The sequence below is a fragment of the Vidua chalybeata genome, chromosome 10 (genome assembly GCF_026979565.1).
Source record: "Vidua chalybeata isolate OUT-0048 chromosome 10, bVidCha1 merged haplotype, whole genome shotgun sequence".
NCBI classification, from domain to species: domain Eukaryota; kingdom Metazoa; phylum Chordata; class Aves; order Passeriformes; family Viduidae; genus Vidua; species Vidua chalybeata.
Window position 1 is genome coordinate 4,419,906 of NC_071539.1, and position 17,986 is coordinate 4,437,891.

Sequence of the window (17,986 nt, forward strand, 5' to 3'; positions counted from 1 at the left end):
CCATGTATAAAGGAGGATTACGTGTAAGATAGAAACTTTTTACCAGGGCCTATAGTGACAGGACAAGAGCCAATGGTTCCAAGCTGAAAAGAGGGAAGGTTTGGAAAAACCGTATTCAGAAAAACTGTGGATATCCCATCCTTGGAAGTGTTCCAGGCCAGAGTGGATGGGGTTTAGAGCAATCTGATCTAGTGAAAGATGTCTGCACTCATGGTAGGGGTTTGGAATAGCTATTCTTTAAAGAGATTTTCCAATCCAAAGTATTCTAAACTATGACCCAGCCCTCATCCTGTCCATCAGCCATTCCCTGCGCTGCCTCAGGAGAGGTCTGTGGCCATGGAAGCCTGGTCAGGGGGTCCTGAGGCCAAAGGACTGTTTTTACTAAATCTCTTCTAATCAGATGTCATAATACTTCGAGCTGTTTGAACAAATTCACCAGGAGCTTTCCTGTGAGCTGCTGGCAGATGAGCCCCGGCTCTGTAGGGTGCCCTGCAGATCGCCTACAAATACAACAAAACCAGCAAAATGCAGGAATTCAGTGGCAGCAGTGGCAGCACCTGCCTCAGCCATCACCAGCACAGGCTGTCCTACATTTTTTTTGCCCTGAGACCCTGACTTTGTCATCTGTGCTCTAATGGGGTAGCTACACAAGTCACTTTTAACATCACATTTTTAAATGGGTCACCATGAGATGTTTTATTTAATCTGTGTTAATTTTTGTGATTTGTTTGCCTGTGGTCCTGCTCTTGGTTACACGCTCCAAGTTGTACAGCCAAGGGGTTACGTTTGGCTCTCATTTACATGGGGCCACTCATCCTCTCTCTCCTTTACTTGGGCTTTCCCTGGATGCTGCCTCACCCAGCCTGCTCTGGAGATGATACCCTTTATCCTGCCCGTTTTGCTGCTGTCTCGGTTGATAAGCAGAATCTGGGGCATCCTGGTAAGTCTTTTAACATGTGCAGTGTGTGTTTGTTTACCTGCAAGTGTGCGACCAGTTGCACATGCTCTAGGGCTTTTTATCTTCTAAAAAAACACTTTGTGAGAAAACGACCAACTGTTCTGAACCCAAACTGCAGCAGCCTGGGGCTAAGCACTACTGATGACATTTTTTTTTTTCCTCAAGTATCAGTTGATAAATTTGGCTGGTTTTCCACAATTAACAGATTCATTTTGAATTACTTGAGAGATCTTCTGGGCTAAATCAAGTCTTTTTACTGAAGAGTGCTGTAGAGGATATTTATTTTTTCAGATCCAAAATAAATATTCCAAGACAGCCTTTATTTGGGATTCAATAAAAAACATTGGAAATCCAATCCATCAGTTATTGCCTGCAGGCATCATTCCTTTGTCTAGATCAACATTAATTTTCTAAAGTGCAGTTCTTGATAATATTAATGTGATTATCCCACTTTTCTATACAAGAACAGCAATTTGATTCAAAACATATTTGTAAATAAAATACCTTGTCCTTTCACATTTAAAGGTGTTTTTTTTTCCAGTACTGCACAACTGGATCACACACCTTTTCTCTCAAGTAGGGTCAGAATGTTAACACATTTTTCTTCTCCTATCTGTGTCTTTAAGAAGTGAAGAGGGACTAGAAAACTTTAGGAAGATTTAAACTTAGTGAGTTGCGTCTGTTCTCAGTTATGTCCTGGAGAAGTGTCTGATGCCCTAAAGCGCCTCATCAAAGCCCAGCCTTGAGAATATGCATTTCAGCCAGTGCTGGGGTAAACATCCCACCTTGTTTCCAGAAACATCTCACCTGTTTCCAGCCGGCCCATGAGAGGCAGGAGGTGGTGTTTACACCCCTGGGCTGTGGGGTCAGGTCACACGATTAGAAATACCAGGTCATGAGCGGAGTGGTGTAAACAGCCCTGTTCCAACCTGAGCAGTGTCTCTGTTTCAGCTGCTGAGATGACTTTCCTGGGATCCCACCGTGTCCTCACTGTTGGGGTGAGGCTTCACGCTGGCTTGTGGGCACAGCCTTGAGCAGGAGGACCTGAGAGAAGCTGTGGATCAGTGATCCCCCTCCACAGGACAGTGCCACGCTCAGCGGGCCCTCAGAGCTCCTAGGAACAGTGTGTCTGTGTCGCAGGAATGGGGCCAGGGACCCTCTGTAGTGACCTTGCCACAGGCACCCACTCTGCTCCGGGCACTGCTTTAGTCCTGCCGTTCACCAGCTGCTTCCTGTGCCGAGCCCATGTTGGAATGCCCAGGGAATCACCCTGGGCACACTCAGGGGATCAGAGGCAAGCGGTGACAGTGCGGTGACACTGTGAACTAGCAGGAACCACTGTAATTGTAACTTCCCCACGCGGAAGAAGGAAAGCACAAAGTAACTCCAGCTGTTCCCTCCTCCTGGGGCTGCAGCAGTGCTGGAGCAGTGATATTCCACCCTGACCTGCGGGGTCCTGAAGTTTATCAGAGTCACAGAACCACTCTCCTGAACAGAGTGCAGGGAGGCAAAACGCAGGACACTCCCCAAGCCTCGGGTCTGCAGTTGTATCTACAGCCTGTAAAATTTAAGGACTGCTGATCTGCAGCCAGGATTTATTGCCCCAGTGCTGGGGAGGAGACTCCTTCCCTTTCAGCACAGCTACTCAGGCTGTGCCTCTGGGTGAAATTTGCCAGTGTTGCTTCAGGATTTCATGAAATACTTGAACACACTCGGTTACCTTAAATTTAATCTGATGCTTACACATTCTGCTGGATCCCGACCTGATATCCTACCTTGAAATTCCTCAGCTCCCATAGATTTCCGGTGAAAGATAAGGACATTGAACACCTCAGAAAATTCATCATACCTCAAAGACTTTGTCCCTGCATAAGTAGTACTTGGGTCAGCTTCATCATTATCAGCTGTTTGACTCCAGAGATAGAGGGTAGTGCTTCTCAGTGATGAAAAACAAGTTGAAATGAGGCAGAAAAACCTGTGATAAATTAGTGTGGAGAGCGTTAATGGGGCCAAATGTCCTAAGTTTATTGAATTAGGGAAGTCAAACTAATTTTAAAATTAAACCTAGAGAGTGGGAGACTAGATACCGTTGGCACAACAGAAAAGTCCTAATGGCTGTTGTCTCAGCACATTAGGAAAACACTGTCAAAGCTCTTGCTGACAAGATGCTTTCTCAGGGATTATTAATTATATTGCATTATTAGCCAGGCATGGTATGAGAACATATTTAGCATGTTACTAAAATGCAACGACCATTTAGCTAATAAGTTTGACTTGGTCTTTTAAATTTTCTTAATGATTAGCAACTTAGTAAAACTGTAAAGGCGAGAGATAAAAATAATGATTCAACAAGCTGTGTCTCAAGAACAAGTTTTAACTGGAACTTGGATGTAGCAAGGACAGATAAAGTGTACAGTCCTAATTATCAGCCTGATGGGATGAGACAAAAGTAAACATATCGTCAGATTTAACTAACTCTAATGACCCCATCCTGTGCTGGCATATGGTTAAAGTGCTCTTGTGACAGTAAAGCCCAGCTTGATCCTTCACTGCAGCCATGGGGAGGACAAAGGGCCAGCAATGCCTTACTCTGTCCCAGGCTGAAAGGATTAAACTCCCTTACCTTCCACATGGCAGCTGCTGCAAGGAAACATAGCCTGACACTCCATTTTCCACAGGTGCCTCTGAACCCCCAGGCAGCTCTTCTGGGAAGTTCAGTGTTGTAGCTGTGGGCAATGTTAATACTGTGGGCTTTGTTAAACTGATTTATGTGTTGCACTACAGTAACTGAACTGGGCTTTCTATTGTCATTCACCAGTGACACAGGAAAGCCAGGACTGACTGCTCAATGTTCATCAATAAGGCCCCTCACTGCTGAGCTGCTGGCAGAGTCACTGATGCCCCCCAAACAATAGGACAAAGCTTAGCAGAATTTTAGGAAATAAATTTGTACCCCCTGTATGACCACAGGGAACCCAGCTTGACTGGGCCCTCAGAGCAGTGGCAAATCTGCTTTGAACCTCACTTCTCCCCAAATGTTCCTCCTGCCTCTCAAGCCTACAGAGGCCCCAGCACCAGGTTTTAGGCTGCACCAGGACCATGCAAGCAGAGGTGCTTCACAGTGGGGTGAAGTGGGCAGTGTGGACAGCTGGGGCCAGACGCTGGCATCCCTCCCATCAGGGTTCATCCCGGCCCAAAGCCAGCTGCCACCAGCTCCAGGGCTACCTCCAACCCCAAGTCTCACCTCCGGACCACCTGTTTCAAAGGGATTTAGCTGAGGGCTTGCACAGCTTTTACCACCTGTGGAGCAAATGTGTCCTGCTAGGGAAATAGCTCCCATCTGGCATTGGATGTATGTCTGAGATGTGCAGGGGGGGAAAACAGCAGCGCAAGCCATCCCATGTCATAGATGTTGTTCATCTTTTATCTAACAGACCTAGATAACAATGCTGATAGCAAGAATCCTCTTTTTTTCTCCTTTTTGTACATTCAGATAATGCATTATATTTAACGTACAGTACACATAGCCAGTGGAGTGGTTCTGAGCCTGCCGTGGCCGTTGGCCTCGCCTGGGGGGACCTGTGTGCAGCTGGACAGCTCAACACAGACCTGTGCCCCAGCTCTGCTGTTCTCTTCCCATCCCTAGCCTGGGATCTGGTTCCCAGCAGCCCTGTGTGCCCCGTGTCAGACCTGGGTCACCCACCACTGCAGCACATGACAGCGCTGACCCAGTTCTCCTCTAGTTAAATCCCAGCAGTCACTCCAGCAAAGCCTGTGGTGCAATCTTACTGCTCCAGTGCACACACCAGGGGCAGGCATTTCTGCCAGTGGACCTTGTGGCTGCACTTCCCATCACTTGGAAGTGACCAGAGTGTGCTGTAGGATCTTAATACCAAGACAGTAAAGTCTGCACAGGAAAAAAGTTCAGGCACATAGAAAGGAGCATGAACCTCCCCTAAAACCAAACCCATAGCAGCAATGTGATCCTCCTCAGCCCATCTGTTTTGTGCCTTTCATTATGCTCAATCCTGTGTTACATTTTGGCCACTGCTTCACCAACAGCCATGGTGAGCACACAGTGACCAAGTAATGCTGGTGTTTCACCTCTAAATAAATAATGGGTTTCTACCCTGAGAAAGTTGCTAAAAACTAACCTGGTATCACAACAAGGAACATGGAAATCTTAAGCAGAGAGCAGGCTTTTACGATGGTTCCAAAATATGCCCCCAAAAAAGGAAGAAAAATCCTTGGAGTTTGATTCTGCCACATAAAAATGTCTCATAAAGAAGCAAAAGGAGCACAAACAAGGCTGTGGAAATGGCATGACCTCCTGCTTGCACACTGTCTTGGCTGAAGCACACCCAGCCAGCAAAATGCTAAGTGATGCAAAATGGGAGTTAGGTAAGTGTCACCTTCCAGTTAACCTTCCAATACCCATTTCTTCTTTGGGTTATTATTAATTGTTGCTCTATGAGCAGCCTGAGCCCTTGGCTGGACCTGGAGCCTGTGGGTCTTGAGCACTCTATGAAAGGAAGGGAAGGAAGGTGCAGATGGGGAAGGAGGTGCCCAGGCCTTTTGTGTGGTTAGTGTTGTGCTGTGCCTTGTGCTGCAGCAGGGAGAAGGGGGAGAGGAGAGGCTTCCTGGGAGGAAAGAGAGAACTAAATAGTTTGGCTGAAATGTAGGAAAAGTGCCCATCAGCCCAGCCACAGTTTCTAAGATTCTCAAAAAAATTGTTGCAACTGAGAAATCCTTATGAGATAAGACAGCATTTCCATAATGCACAGATAGCAAAGCAAGAGAAGTACATCTCAGCCGGTTCAGGTGGGATCCACCGTCTTCCTCTGCAGAAGCAAGAGTAAGGGGGTGTTTGCTCAACCTGTTTTCCTTAGCACCTGGGGTGATCAGTACTGTGTGCTGGTGGCACAACTGCACGAGCAGTTGGATTTTAAAGGGACCAGGTCACTCACCAGAATGAAGCAGAGAGATGGGGATAAAAAAGTGAAAACATGAGGCTGCAGCATCAGCAGCCCCTCTTTCCTTCATTTCAGCTAAGAGACAGCCCTGCTCAATGCCATCTGGTAAGATCACTGTCCCACTGGGCTCTTCCAGAAGGGCATTGAGACGGACATGTACCGTACTCCTCCTGTCCTTTCTCTGTCCCTGTCCTGCAGCCCAGCTGTCCCAAGTGTCTCAGAGGAAAATTCCAGGTTAGCACTGGTGGCTGGGAGGTGTAAACTGCAGCAGCCAGAAGAAATCCAATGGATGGGTCTTCTTGGTCTGCCAGCTGCAAGGTTTTTGTGAAATGAGACTTTTGCCCAACATTCTTCCCGTGGTGCCTGAAGGAGGTGCATGCCCAGTCCCTCCTTTCTGGGTGCATGGGATGTCTATGCCTCCTCGCTGCGTCGCAGGTCTTGCAGCTCAGTCATGGCTTTGGCCGAGAGCTTCTTGCGGCGGAACACAGCTGCAATCTCCTCAAAGGACTTTCCTTTCGTCTCCGGTACTTTGAAGTGCGCAAACAGGAAGAAGATGAGGAGCAGACCCGCAAAGATTGCAAACACGTATGGTCCACACAGATCCTGCAGTGGGAAAGTGAGAATGGGGAGACCCACCATCAGCGCCACAGGGATGGCTTCCCCTTCCTACCTCGGCTGGTTGAGGTGCCCAGCCAGACTAGGGCATGGAAATCTGGGAGGCACATTCACATGGGATCGTGCCAGTCCTTTATTTGTGTGACAAAGAGATTTAAGAGATTTCTTACTGCTATGTACTGGAAACACATTCCCACGATGAAGTTGCAGGCCCAGTTGCAGAAGCCGGCGACAGCGATGGCGGCAGGGCGCGGGCCCTGGCTGAACAGTTCGGCTACGATAAACCAGGGGATGGGCCCAGGCCCCACTTCGAAGAAGATGACGAAGAGGAAGATTGCAACCATGCTGACATAGCTCATCCAGGCAAACTGGCTCTGCAAGAGGTTGGTGTTATAGTCCCAAAGTAACTCTCATTAATTATCACTAATTACTTTATTTAGGCTTATTTTATAGAAATTTCTTTCTATTCAGACAAAGGGGGACTCGACATGAATAATTAAGGTTTTAAACTCTTGTGCCAGGTGTTGGCTGGGCATGTGGTACCAGCATTGCTGCCTGGAGGAGTTCACAGCCATCAGCTCAGCTGTTACTTTGAGCCCTCTCCTTGCCTGCAGCTCAGCAAAATGATGCAGAATGGCACCCTTTAATAACCAGGGTGTTCAGCAAAGGAGGCCACCCCTTATTTGCTTTTTAATCTTGACAGGGGCTTGCAGCAATGTTTTGGACTGACTTTGATGGGATCTTCTCTTGTTTTCAAACCAGGGAGAAAAAAAATGGAGAGAAATCCTTACCAGGAGCACAAGCCCAACTGTCATGGCCACGGCGCTGACTAACATGCCCATCAAACCTGCCAGGAACAGGGATCTCCTGCCCGCCTTCTCCACCAGAAAGACCTGTAGAAACACATGCAGGAGCTCAGTGTCCAGCACCACCACTCTCAGGATCAGGTCCATAGCCATAACCAGCCTGTTACCACTGCCACACTGTTCTTTTGCTCTTTTAGCTCTAGTGGTACAGATTTATGTGCTGGTTTCCAAGTGTCAGAAATTCTGCTGGCAGCTGCTGGGGAGCCTGACTGAGCAGTCACCCTGCCAAGGGCAAGGCAAAGGCACACACACTCAGAGCCCATGCATTTCCAAGCTCTCAGGACTTCCCACCATTCCTACACATGAATTGCTGACTCTGGACTTTCTCTCTCTCTCCCTTTTATTTTTTTTCTTCCAGGTACTAAAAACTTTCTAGGTCTGCATTCATTTGAAATCAGGCTTCAAAATGTTAGCGCAATTCAGGTCACGTCACGGGCCATTGCACCTTGCCTGTCCTAAGGCAGGGATAGTTGTGTAGCTGCAGTCAGGATTTTTTGTCCAATCACTCCCAGACTCGTTTTGCTTTGCTGGTAGTCACAAAGCTTAGTTTGCTCCTTCTCAGCTCCTCTTGGTGGACTCCAGCCATGTCACCCAGCTTCTGACAGATACCTAAGTCTGTAGCAGACACCTCACCTGACAGGGAGCTGTAGGTCCTTCCAGAGGATGGTGCAGCTGTCCTGGCCTAACCACACAGCAGTCTCTGAGGCTGCCCACTCTGCTTGAAAGGACACCTCTGGCCAGCAGCTCCACCTTTGCTGCCATTACAGCCATGATTTACACTTCCCAGAGACCGTCTTTTGCTGGAGGCAGTTCATGTGCTGACATGTGAAGTTGCAGAGGATGAGTCTCTGCTCCCTTCTCCCCTTGCCAAGGTCCACCCAGCTCTCAGCACTTCTGCCTTTTGATCGGGGTCTGTCATTTATTGACAAAAGCAGGTAATTTTTAAGTGCTCATGGACAAAAGAAGCAAAGAGCAAATGCCCAAGGCTGCAAGTACCACAGCCTTGGGGTGGAGATTGAACTGCAGGACACCCTCCCTGCCGAAGAAAGGCTTCTTCCAGCTGCACACCTCTGTGCCTCATTTCACAATAAACCACATTTTCTCCTCATGTGGCCTATGATGGACTTTCTCTAAGGCAGGTTTACTCCAAGATGTCCTCTCTCACACATACTGGAGTATGAACGGTTTAGGTTGGAAGGGACCTTAAAAATCATCCAATTTCAACCCCCTGTCATAGGCAGGGACACCTTCCACAAGACCAAGCCTGGTCTTGGACAGTTCAGGGATGGGGCATCCACAGCCTCTCTAAGAAACCTTGTCAGTGCCTCACCACCCTCACAGATAAGAATTTCTTTCTAATACCTAATCAAATCCTCCTCTCTCTCAGTTGAAAATTGTCTCCTTGTCCCAAATCTCTTGGAGCTGTGTATTTCTGCCTTGCAGCCAGTCCTGCATCATGTTGGTGAAAGTTCTTTACTCCCTAAATCTTGAGAGAGATATGAGGGAAATAGGCCTGGCATTTCCTGATCTTATATTAATGGCCACTTTATAAAACTAATTGCCAGCTGATAGGAATTGTGTTAATCCTCTCAGGAGAGAGACAAATGAAGGGAAGGTCTGTGGAAACAGAACCACCCTTTTATTGCTGTAGAGCCCCGCATAGATAGGATGAGGATAGGTGCTGGATTACTTTTATTACTGTGGAATAGCCTTTGTAGATCACTTGTGCAGGTGCTATGTACATACAGAAAACAGTTTGAAAGATAACAAGTAAGAGCAGACCAGGAGCTGGTGACTTCCCTATCAGAGCCCCCATCCCCTGCCAGCTCCCTGGGGAAATAGGACCTGCAGAATTGCAGTCTCGAGGGCAACTTTTCTTTTTGGGGGAAATGCAGAGTTTTCAGAGCTGCTCTGAACACAGTGGTGCAGTTTCCACTCACGAGGCATTTAGCAGTGCTGATCAATAGCCACATGCTCTATGTCAGGGCTTGAATTTTCAAATTAAACTTGCCCAGGAAATGATTTTTCCCTGTTAGGTGATCAGGGTCAGTCCTGCAACATTGCAAATCCCAGCTCCAGGATAAAATCATGTTTCAAAACCACACTGTACCTTATGTGTCTTTATAGTCCAGGGGGCAGAAGTATTTACTTACAGAGATAACAGTGAAGATCGTGTTCACCACTCCAACACCGATGGTTGCATAAACTGGTTGGTCAACCCCAGCTCTCTCGAAAATATTTGTGGAGTAGTAAAAGATCTATCAGAATACATCAGGATGAAGGATTAGGCAACAGGGCTGTTGAAACTTTTTGTTCTTATGAGGGAAGAGTTGCACTTGCTTGGCTGAGATGTGGTGTAATTTAATTATGATTAATTTTTCAACTTTTAACGGCTTGTTATAATAATTAAAGCTGAAAATTTCATAGGAGCCTGAGGGAGTTAAAAATCCTGTTGAAATTCCCCTCTTGAGCTACTGCATTTGCATATTAAATCTGTTTTCTTCTGTGTAGTCTATGTTTAATCTTAAAATCCAGATCACCAGCACTGAGCACTCAAGACAAATATCTTAGTATGGCCGAGTTTTATGTTAATTTTAAAATAGTCTCATTGCAATGACTCCTATTTCTTTCTTCTCTCCAAGAATAAGGTGATGCCTTTCTGGTGAAAGTTAAGGGCAGGAGGTAAAGGGTGGCTGGTGGGTGGGGTGGGCATGACCTGGAGACAGGTAGGCTGGGCATCCCTGTGTGCTCCTTAATGCTTCTGGGTGTCAAATGGTGATTTCTGGTATTCCAGGAGATGATACAAAAGTTGTTTAGCTAAAACCAGCCAGAAAATAGTGATTCTGGGATGAATTAAAGAGAGCAAACTGCTGACAAACCTGGGTAAGGGAGGGTCATGGGAGGGCTCAGCATGGGCCTGCTGTGCCAGCTGGTTTTGTGCTGGACTCCCTCCCACCCTTCTCCCCTCCTGCCCTCCTACAGCCAGCTTGGCAGGGACCCAGGAGCCCACTGCAGCCATGGGAAAGCCTTCTTCCATCCTTGCATGGCTTGGATGGAGCCAGAGCTGCCTTTTCATGCTCAGCATGGATCTCTTGAGAGACAAACATTTTGGGGAGACTCACCGCATTGATTCCAGAGAACTGCTGGGATATTTGCACCATCAGCGCCACAATGACAGCTTGCCTGTACTTGGAAGAGGTGAAAAGCTGTCTTATGGAGACTTTCTTTTCACTAGCAGCTTCTTGCTTTTCCTTTTCCATCTCTTCAATCTCTTTCATTGGATCACAATTTCCTCTAAGCCTTTTCAAATCTTAGGGAAAAAAAAAAGATTGACATTTTATTCTCAGTGGTAGGTAAGTTGTATATATAGGGACAAGAATCTCTTTAGGCAAAACTCAAGGTAAGCCAACCACATGGACAGATGCGTCCTCTTGCTCTGAGGGTTCCTATGGCACATCCAAGGATCCAGGATGCATCTGCTTAGTCAGGGGCAGCAGCACATCAGCTCTGCAACAGCCCTGAGATCACTCTCAAGCCTCATCCCTCAGCAGTGCTGCTTGGTCCCATGCAAATGTCTCAATAGTTTTTGATCCAGATCTAGTTTGTATCTCAGCAGCTCAGAGCATGAGATGGAGTCACATGTGAGTCCTCAGCCAGGCTTTTCCTTCTCTGTTTTGCATTATGCAAAGTATAAAAGCAACTCTAGGCAAGCCCAGAATATCTTACTTTTTTTAGCTTCCTCCACCTTCCCCAGTTTGATGTAAAGATATCGGGGGCTCTCAGGGCACAGTAAGAGCAGGAAGAACTGCAGCAGGGCAGCCACGCCAGACAGACCAAGGAGCAGGGGCCACATCTCGTCATTGCCCAGAAGAAAGTCTAGTCCAAGGATCTGGAATAATTGAGGCATATTTGAATGGATCATTTTGCACCCTAAGAAGAGAAAGCAATTGACCACTATGATGTTTTGAAGTGACAAGCTGGGGGAAAACTAGAAGCAAATACCAACTCTTTATTTCTGGATGTGTTTGTTTTCTGTACATTTATGTGCCCACCTGTTGTGTAGCTGGGACTTGTGCCATGGTGGGCAATGCTGATGGGGGCTTTGGGCTCCCTACTTCCCTAATGAAGCCATTTTTGAGAACCTGATTATCAGGGGTCTCATGCTTAGGATCCAGCCTGGCACTGATGAGATGCTGAAAAATATTCTTCAGGGACAGGAGAAATTGTTTGCAGAAGTGTTTTCTATTTCTTGAGAAGTTGTCTTTGTTAAGACACCTCTTACTGACGGCAGGGGTTTAACCCCATTAAAACAGATTGTTTCACACACTCCTTCAGTTTTGGGGTGGAATGGTGAACAATAGCCCAGTATATCACTATGGTCTTCCTATTCTCTGAAACACCCTCTCTGGATGTGTGTGTTTTCCTGCTTACCTGGCTGAAGAGGATACCCGTGACGATTGCGAGCTGGTGCAGCGTCCCCAGCGCTCCTCGAAGGGCCGTGGGAGAGACCTCGCTGACATACATGGGCACGAGTCCGGAGGAGAGCCCTGCACCGAGCACACGTGGGTGTCACCTCTTCCAGACACTGCTCAGCAACCAGCAGAAACCACTTCCCAAACGGGAAAGGAGGATGGAGCCTGTGTGCTGCACCCCACACCCCACCAAGCCCCTCATGCCTGGCTGGGAACCACCTGCACCTTGGAAAGGTGCTGGGATGTCCCTGCATTGAGAGCCCCAAACTGAGAAGCCTTTTTACTTGAACAACACACATCAGAGCACAGAGCAGGGATTATCTGCTGGGAGAAGTTATCACAAGGCAAAGAGCCTTTTTAAAACTTGCCTTGAAACCTCAGAGTGGAGTATTGTATTTACATGCCAGTATAAAGAGCTGTTATTTCCAAACTAATTCTAATGTAATTCCCAATTATTTGCTGGCTATATCCTCTTTGTGCACAGTGGTCCTGTGCTCTCTGTCTAGGGAATCTGTTAACCAGCCTGGCTAGTGATGTGCTCTTACAGCAGCCACCAGCAAGATCCATCCTTGAAATACAGAGGGACCTGCTCCTTTCAGGATGTGTAAAATGAAGATATAATAGAGCCAACCCAAACACTTCTGGGAAAGATCCTAGATCAAGAAGGGCAGACATAGGGAGAAGAGGGAAATTCCCACCTGTGAAAGCCCTTCTGAACTAAAAAAAGGATTTAAAAAATATGGGAAACTCTGAACTGCAGCCCTGGACACACTACCAAGGAGCTGCTTTCGGTGGCTGACCCAGCCTGGACTCACCGCAGTACAGCCCCGTGACTGCTCTCCCGGAGATGATGAGGATGTGGGATGGCCCAAATTTTGCCAGCCCCATGAGAAGGTTCCCAGCGATGGAGAGGATGTTCACCACCAGCATGGCTTTCACTCTGCAAGGCAGCAGCAGCACAGCTCCTCTGGCACCTCACTCAGCCAAAGCAGCCATTGCAACGCACAAGAGGAACTGTGAAGTCACTTAATCAGTACTACAGGGGAAAAACAATGATAGCAGGCACTGCAAAATACAGGGACCAGGGTACAATCAAAGTAGTTAAAATGATATTATAAATGGTACTTTACATCCTGTGCAAATACCATGCAGATGTCCTCCTCTTCCTTTTGCCATGGAAAGAAAGGGGGGAATCCAGAACTTAATCAAGGCTGCTCATCAGCTGCTGTCTGAAATACTCGAGTTGCAATAAAATGTCTGATTTGTAACAGGATTTTAAAAAGCCCAATCTCTGTGATGGTTGAAACAGTATTTTGGAAGCTGGGAGGGTTATTTTTCCTTTTTTTCCTAAATTGCTGAAAATAACACAAATTGTATTTCTAGAGGGAAGAAATGGTTCAGTGGGAAGGGTTTGGGCTGTGGCACAGAGTCAGAGCACACACGAGCCTCTCACCTCCCGAGCCGGTCGCCGATCCAGCCCACGGTGAAGGAGGAGACCATGCCACCGATGGCGAACACGGACACGGACAGGGACCAGTACATGGTGAGGATGTGTGGGGAGGTAGTGAGGTCCTCGCTGATGTCAGTCTGGGGTGGGAATGTGCCCTCTGTGCCAGCCTGGGGGAACGTGCCTTCCTCCCCGGAGGCATTGGTGGTGTATCTGTCCGGGGAGACAATGCCCAGCACGCGCCCGTAGTGTGCTTCTATCACCTGTGACAGGTAAAGGAGAAAAACACCGTCAGCTCAGATCTATAACCACCCCAACCCCTGTTTTGGATTTTGGATTTTATTCTGCCTCAGAAAAAGATTTACATTGCAGGCTCTGCAGGGGTAAAATCTTGGGTTCCCCCAGCTCCACAACACCCAGACCCCAGCGGGCAGGGACCACGATGGCAGGCACAAAGCATTCCCCCTCCCGGGGCTGGGCTGAGCGTGCTGTTTGGATTTGGTGGAGGGGTGCAGTCCCTTGGCTTCAGTACAGAGACCACGTTGCAGTGGGGACAGCAGAACCCCACTCCTTTCCCTGGGAAAGTGCCAATGGAGGGTCCTGGCTGTGTTCTTACCCCTCTGCCCTGTTGTGAGGGCTTTGTTCTGTGGGAGAAACTGCCTGGGAAGGGACAGAGTCCTCCTGAGGGCTTCTGCAAGGGACAAACTGGCCCTGGCTGCCCTGTTCCTTGGCCGTGCACAGCTTGAGCGGCTCAACTTACCTTCTGGGGGGCGTTGATGACCCCCAGGCTGTAGCCATACTGGAAGAAGCCCAACACCGCAGTGAAGACAGAGAGGACCAATGTTCCTGTGAGGTGCTGGGGCAGGAAGCAAAGAACAACCTCATCATACTGTCCTAGCAGTGCCAAAACTGGGGGAGGGCTGCATCCCACCCCTATCCCAGGGGACTCTGCTGCCCAGTTGGCTGGGACAGAGGCATCCAGGGATGCTGCTGCAGCAGCACAGGTGGTTGGCTTGCTCCAAAGGAGAAGGAAAGCCCATGGGCACAGGCAAGATCAGGCCCCCAGGGCAGAGTGGTGTTGCTCCACAATGACAGTCCAGCTCTCCCTGCTCCACTGCCCATCCTGGCCCTGGAGCTCGTGGGAGCCAAAGTTCTGCCCAGAAGAGCAGTGCAAGAAGCAGCAGGGTGTTGTTCCCCATCCCCATCCCTGGAGCACAACAGCTGGGAAAAAAACACCAAAAGGGTGTTTTTCAGCAGTGCTGTTTAAAGCATTTCTTCCTTCCATCACAGTTAAAGTTATCCAATGAGCCAACAGAGCTCTTAAAAATAAAAAGAGCCCCTTGATCCTTTTCCCCTTTTCCCCTGTGCACAGTTAATTAGTGGAGGGGATTTTTTGTTTTGGTTTGTTTCGGTTTTGGCAAGGGATTGCCCAGTGCTGGGGTCCTGCAGAAATTCTAGTAATTTCACTATAAAGTCTAGTGCAGGAATACCAGCGAGCCATGATTACCTTCTCTGTCTGCATTTTCCTTTTCTCATCCACCCCGCAGCTCCTCCACTCTCCTTCTGGGAACAGTCACTGTCCTGGGCTGCAGAGCAAGGTGAGGGCTCGGGCAGGGAAGGAGGGACAGCAGAGCTGGGATGGAGGCAGGAAAACGGGCTGGTGCTTGGAGAGATGGGACTATATCAACTCTGGAGTTAATGAGAAACCCAAGTCTTCCACGCATTATTTGGCCACCGCTCAGCTCAAAGCAGGCACCACCAATCCCCGTGTTTGGGACACACACGAAACAATGAGAGACCTGCAAAGACATAGAGTGGATCTGGAAAATTCAAATGATCCAGCTGCAGGGCTGGTTTGGGGCTGTCCCTCAGCTGAACAGTTGGGAATGTGACATGCCAGGGGCTTGAGCCTGTTTCAAGATGCTCAACACCCACCTCAGTGTCTGTGCATGATGCATGTCACATCACAATCCTCTTGGTGAATCGGGGAGAAGAAACCTCTCCAGCACATGTAGCAAAGCAGCTAGAAAATGACTAAGAGTTTTATTTAAATAGCACTTAGCACCTGCTTTAAAACATATTCAGGTGTGTATATCACATACAGAGCCACATATAAACACAGATGTATACAGGTGGCCATACACAGACACCTGCATGCACAGAGCCCCCTCAGCAGGCAGCTCTAATGCCAGCACACACCTATCAGAGGAGATAGCTGTGTGTGTATGTGGACATAGAACACAACAAAATTACCAGAATGTTACAGTAGAAGAGGCTTTCATTAAAAATCCTACAGTGGTGTGAACAGTGAGATTTTCAGCACTACCAGCTGATGGCTGTGGCTGGTATCCAAATATTGTGGATTCTGGGAAATGCTGCCAATGCTGCCGAATACTACTGATGCTGCCAAATATTTTTGCGTTAGCTCACTCGGCTTTCACGAACTTTGCACATCTGCACAGGCTGGTCTGAGCTGGTCTTGCTCAGGCTTGGGATTTGCTGTCCTTGACGTGGTCAGAGAGAGGAGAGAGGAGCTGCAGGGCCAGGGTGGGGGGGACAGTGGCATCCTTAGCGGCAGCAGACCGTGCCAAAGTCTGAGTCAGCCGGGAAGGTGATTAATGCTGATTTAAGTCGTTATCTTCCAGATCAGCCCCTGATGGGTCCGGCAGCCAAGCTACAGCACTCATTGGATGATGCTCTCGGTCAGCCAGGCTTCACATGGGCACAAAATGTACTTTCTACAGAAGAAGAGCAAGAGAAAAAACAACAAAGATGAGTGTAAGACCACTAATCTTTGCACTGGTCTCCAGTAAAGTAAAACTTTAACTGGAAGAGGAAAGTTCATTACATTAAGCAGGCTTTGATTCCAGCCACAGCACCTGCATTCCCCTCCAAGCCTGGTGTAGCCGTGACAGGAAGGGCCCCAAGGCTGAGGTTTTTAGTTTTCCCCAATATTTGTCCTTCCTGCTGAGATCTTTGCCAATGGTGCTTGTTTGCTCGCCGTGCGTGGATACCCAGGCATTTACAAGCAGTTTCTTTGCATTGCAGTTAAATACCTTCACAATGGGACTGTCAGGATTTGACAATTACCAGGCTGCTAAGGCTGGAATCAGAAAACAAATGGGGGCCCTGACCCAAAACCAAACCTTCAGGCACTGTGAAAACCTTGCCAGGACAGATGTCCCCCTCCAAGCTTCCCATGTACCCCTCAGGGATCCCCATCCTATTGCAGGTGCCTGGCACAAAGAGGATGATGCTTTCCCTCCCTGTTCTTCCCAGACTACTGGAACTGGAGGGATCAAAGGCCACCAACATCCCACGAGCAGGGTGGCCTTTCCATGTCCTGCCCACTGCTGCTTAGAGGAGAACCTTCCTGTAATCTGGCTTCCTGGGGACGGGGTGTGGAGCAGCTGGACAGTGCTGGGAGGCATGGGTGACCATCACTCACCTCCCCAGGAGCAGCCCTTCGACTTCCATGGAAACTTTGGATGCCAAAGGCTGGAAGCCCCGCAGCCACACATATGCCTTGGCCAGGTCTGCTGGCAGAAGGCATGGAGTTATCCTGGGGTTTTCCCATCCCTCCCTGGCCCCTCTTACCCTCCCTGCCAGGCAAGATGCTGCAACCCAGTGCCAGGGCTGCCTCACCTCTGCCTTTGAGCCCCTGGCAGGTGCCAGCTGGGCTGTGACACACTCCTCCACAGCTTGGCCCCAGGCAATTTAGTATTGAACATACTGAACTCTCAGTGGCACTAACAGGGGCTAGCTTTAGGCTGGCCCCGAGGCTCACAGATGGGAAAAGTTGGTGTGTAAATCTTCCTCTCACTGCAATCACTTTCCACAGGGGCTGATTGTCAGCTTGGTAGAGAGCAGCAGAGTGTTCCTACAGGGTAAAGAACCAGGCCTGGCTCCACCAGGATGAATGACCTACCCATCAAATCTCTTGCACATCTGACAGCCAGTTGTGATCACAGTCCAGAGGGTGCAGAGTGGCACAGCAGAGCCCAAAGCAACACTGACCCATCCCATGGCTGGTGAGCCTGGCCAGGCAGTGTTTAGGTGATTGAAAACAACAGGGTCTGCACTATTGCTAATGCCTTATTTCAATAATAAAGTGCAAGAACCATGCATAATGTTAGACAGAATTGCCACACTTATTGCCTGCTCTGTGTTGTGTGTAGTGTAATTGGTGGTGTTGATAATCTAACTGTGTGATGAAAGCAATGGGCTAAAGTTTATGGTGGGGCTCTGCTTTTGAACAGCTGAACACTCTTGTCACCTCAGTGGAAGGAATTCAAAGATTCCAGAGGGGCTGTGAGGCTATCCCCAGGTAGCAATGGGGGCAATTTGCACATCCATTTTACTGCTCTGGGTCATTCAGAGACAGCTTTGATGTTAAAAAAAAAAAAAAAAAAAAAAAAAAAGGAAAAGGAAAAGTATGCCATAAACCAAAACAGAACAAAAAAAAAAAAAAAAAAAAAGGCAGATCTGGTCTGCAAGATGCTGGCTCTCTAAGAGCAGGCTGATGTAGCATATCAGTGGCTGGCACAAAACCAAAATTATGTTCACTCATCTCTCTAAGCACATCAGCTGGGGCAGGCAGCAGTGCTGGGGCCACATGTTAGACAGCAGCTGAGGCTGATAAAACACATTTAAGA

General features: G+C 48.3%; 1 protein-coding gene across 1 annotated transcript; it reads right to left on the reverse strand.

Moving 5' to 3' along the window:
* Positions 1–1,257: 1,257 nt before the first annotated feature.
* Positions 1,258–14,970, reverse strand: SLC2A2 (solute carrier family 2 member 2). Its single transcript, XM_053952287.1, has 11 exons — positions 14,839–14,970; positions 14,092–14,187; positions 13,338–13,594; positions 12,700–12,824; positions 11,844–11,959; positions 11,139–11,301; positions 10,535–10,722; positions 9,566–9,670; positions 7,338–7,439; positions 6,717–6,920; positions 1,258–6,534 (listed from the first exon to the last, which is right to left on the reverse strand). The coding sequence occupies exons 1-11, from the start codon at positions 14,851–14,853 to the stop codon at positions 6,343–6,345; spliced, it is 1,563 nt and encodes a 520-aa protein (XP_053808262.1). The 5' UTR covers positions 14,854–14,970; the 3' UTR covers positions 1,258–6,342.
* Between the last annotated feature and the right edge of the window lie 3,016 nt (positions 14,971–17,986).

What these genes read in the sequence shown, in the direction of transcription:
- SLC2A2 (XM_053952287.1), bottom strand. An exon ending in AGTCACGGGGCTGTACTGCG is followed by an intron (nt 11,960 to 12,699) that starts GTGAGTCCAGGC and finishes TGCTCGGTGCAG; the next exon opens with GGCTCTCCTCCGGACTCGTG. An exon ending in AGTTCTCTGGAATCAATGCG is followed by an intron (nt 9,671 to 10,534) that starts GTGAGTCTCCCC and finishes GTATTCTGATAG; the next exon opens with ATCTTTTACTACTCCACAAA.